This window comes from Cebus imitator, unplaced genomic scaffold, assembly GCF_001604975.1.
Source record: "Cebus imitator isolate Cc_AM_T3 unplaced genomic scaffold, Cebus_imitator-1.0 Scaffold54, whole genome shotgun sequence".
Classification (NCBI taxonomy): domain Eukaryota; kingdom Metazoa; phylum Chordata; class Mammalia; order Primates; family Cebidae; genus Cebus; species Cebus imitator.
In genome coordinates, this window is record NW_016107369.1 from 1,419,420 (window position 1) to 1,421,687 (window position 2,268).

A 2,268-nucleotide genomic window follows, 5' to 3' on the forward strand; every position below is an offset into this window, starting at 1 on the left:
AAAAAAAAAAAAAGGCAAAAAGCCGGTACATTCACGCCCCAAAAAGCTCAAGGGACATCCCTAAAGGGTTAATTGCAAACAAAATTTCTTTCTGCTCACTTGCATACTCAGGAGCAGTATCCTAATTCAGCCACCACGCTGACAAGTACCCTGTAAAAAGCATAAGCTTTGAGGATCACTTGGATCTAAAAATTCCGTATCTCCCACATCTCCATCACTCACTCGACGCCGCGGTCCAAGGAATTTTTCTCACAAAAGCAATCGGCCGGCTGACATTTCTACGCAGCGCCACAGCACCACTGGCCGTTAAAGCCGCCATCTTTAGACTAAAGGGCCTTCTCTAGCTGGGGTCGCGGGCCCAGAAACAGTTTCCGGATCCGGAATATGGGAGAATCTGCTTCCGGATCAGAACAGGCCGCGAGATGGGGAAGATGGCGGCGGTCGTGGGCTCCGTGGTGACTCTGGCGACGGAGCCTGGGGAGGACGCCTTTCGGAAACTTTTCCGCTTCTACCGTCAGAGCCGGCCCTGGACCGCAGACCTGGGAGGGGTCATCGACTTCTCGGCGGACCATGCAGCTCATGACACGGGTCCTGGTGCCCACAAGGTACATAGAGAGGAGGGGCGCGCACCTCTCCATCGCTTCGCCTCGCTTCTTGGAGGGGCTTCGTGTCTTCCTTGCCTCTTTTCGCCTCCAGACCGATTGTTACTGAACGATTCCTGCCGTCCTTTGGCTGCAGAGTTGAACGTCCCACTAACCATCACACTAGCAATAAAGTGTTGAGATCCCCGTTTCTTCAGGCTGCCATTTCCGGCAGGAGCCTCTGTCAAAAGAGCCTGGGAATCGGTGTTTATTTCTTCCTATAACTGTCTACTCACATTTCTGTTTGCGTTTTTGTAAAACCCGGTAGAAAGTCTTCGTAGATGGTAAGGAAGCGTTCTGCCGCTTGAAAAAACCACTCCCGAGGAATCCCTGAACTGGCAAGGATCCAGCGCTCTTTGTTAAGCCGCTGTGTAAAACTAGTTCCTGTCTTCTCCTTTGGGCCTTTTAGAAGGAGGTCATTGAAGGATTCTGAGAGAATCCCTCCGTGTTGAAAATAAATGGCAGACAAGTATATATGGAGTACAGGCACCGTTCTTTCTTTTTACTTTCCCCCATGGTGATTAAGAAAGGTAATACAGGCCGGGAGTGGTGGCTCACGCCTGCAATCCTAGCACTTTGGGAGGCCGAGGCATGTGGATCGCTTGAACCAGAGGTTCGAGACCAGCCTGGGCAACAAGGCAAGACAACCCCCCACCCCCATCTCCACCAAAAATAGAAAAAATTAGCTAGTCTCATAACCCGATCTCAATTATATAGATTTTTGAAATTTTTTTAAAGGAACGTAATAGGTAAGAGGGAAAACAGGGGGAACCAAAATCGTAGTCCAATTTACATTTCCTTTCTTTACAATCCACTTTAACGTTGAGGATATGCAGTGCTTTAATTTTCTCTTGCTGTTGTCCACAGATGTCTAGATGAGGCATTCTTTCCAAGCTTCCTAACAGCTCTGATAAAATTGGGATGCTATAGTATTAAGTGTTAATGATTGCATGCTTGAGGTCAGCTTTTCAGCACCTTCGTTTGTTAGCAAAAAAAAAAATGGTCATAGAGTTGTCAAAATACAGAAAGTCCACACCCCAAGAATAATACACTTTTCTCTGGAGAGCCCTTCAGACCCTCATTCAGCTGCTTTTACCTATATTTTACCATAATATGTACACACTTGGAATGTTAGCCACCAGAGAATGAGCCATTGTGTGTCTAGTACAGGTCTTGAAACAATACTAAATAAATACAGTATGTGTTGAGTACCTGAAACCTTCAGTGTTTAGTTCCCTAGCTCAAAGCAGATTAAAGTAGTAATTAAGAGAAGTTACTTTACAAGCCAGCTGATGGGACTAGTGGGGAAAGTGGTGGTTAACAGTCTGGCAAGGGAGAAAGCAGAAAACCTTTTATAAAAGCTCATGGTGTGGTTCAGTTTAGCATATAGTAGAATAGGTCCACTAACATCACCTCTAAGAGTGTGTTGAGTTATAGTGCAGTATTAAGTACAGCCTATTTAAGAAATCATGACAAAATTCTTAAAAGTGTTTTATTGGCCAGGCACAGTGGCTCACACCTGTAATCCCAGCACTTTGGAAGGCTGAAGCGGGCAGGAGAAACCCTGTCTCTACTAAAAATGCAAAATTAGCCAGGCGTGGTGGCAGGCGCCTGTAATCCCACCTAC

At 46.3% G+C, this 2,268-nt stretch overlaps 2 protein-coding genes across 2 annotated transcripts in view; one reads left to right on the plus strand and one right to left on the minus strand.

Moving 5' to 3' along the window:
• Positions 1-355, minus strand: part of LOC108304397 (SRA stem-loop interacting RNA binding protein) — a 9,931-nt gene extending 9,576 nt beyond the window's left edge. The window contains exon 1 of the mRNA XM_017528536.2: positions 223-355. Within this exon, the coding sequence (XP_017384025.1) occupies positions 223-319 (97 nt within the window). The 5' untranslated portion in view covers positions 320-355. The remainder of the gene's footprint in view (positions 1-222) is intronic.
• A 33-nt stretch (positions 356-388) lies between these two features.
• Positions 389-2,268, plus strand: part of ALKBH1 (alkB homolog 1, histone H2A dioxygenase) — a 33,686-nt gene continuing 31,806 nt past the window's right edge. Inside the window, exon 1 of the mRNA XM_017528534.2 lies at positions 389-605. Within this exon, the coding sequence (XP_017384023.1) occupies positions 423-605 (183 nt within the window). The 5' untranslated portion in view covers positions 389-422. The remainder of the gene's footprint in view (positions 606-2,268) is intronic.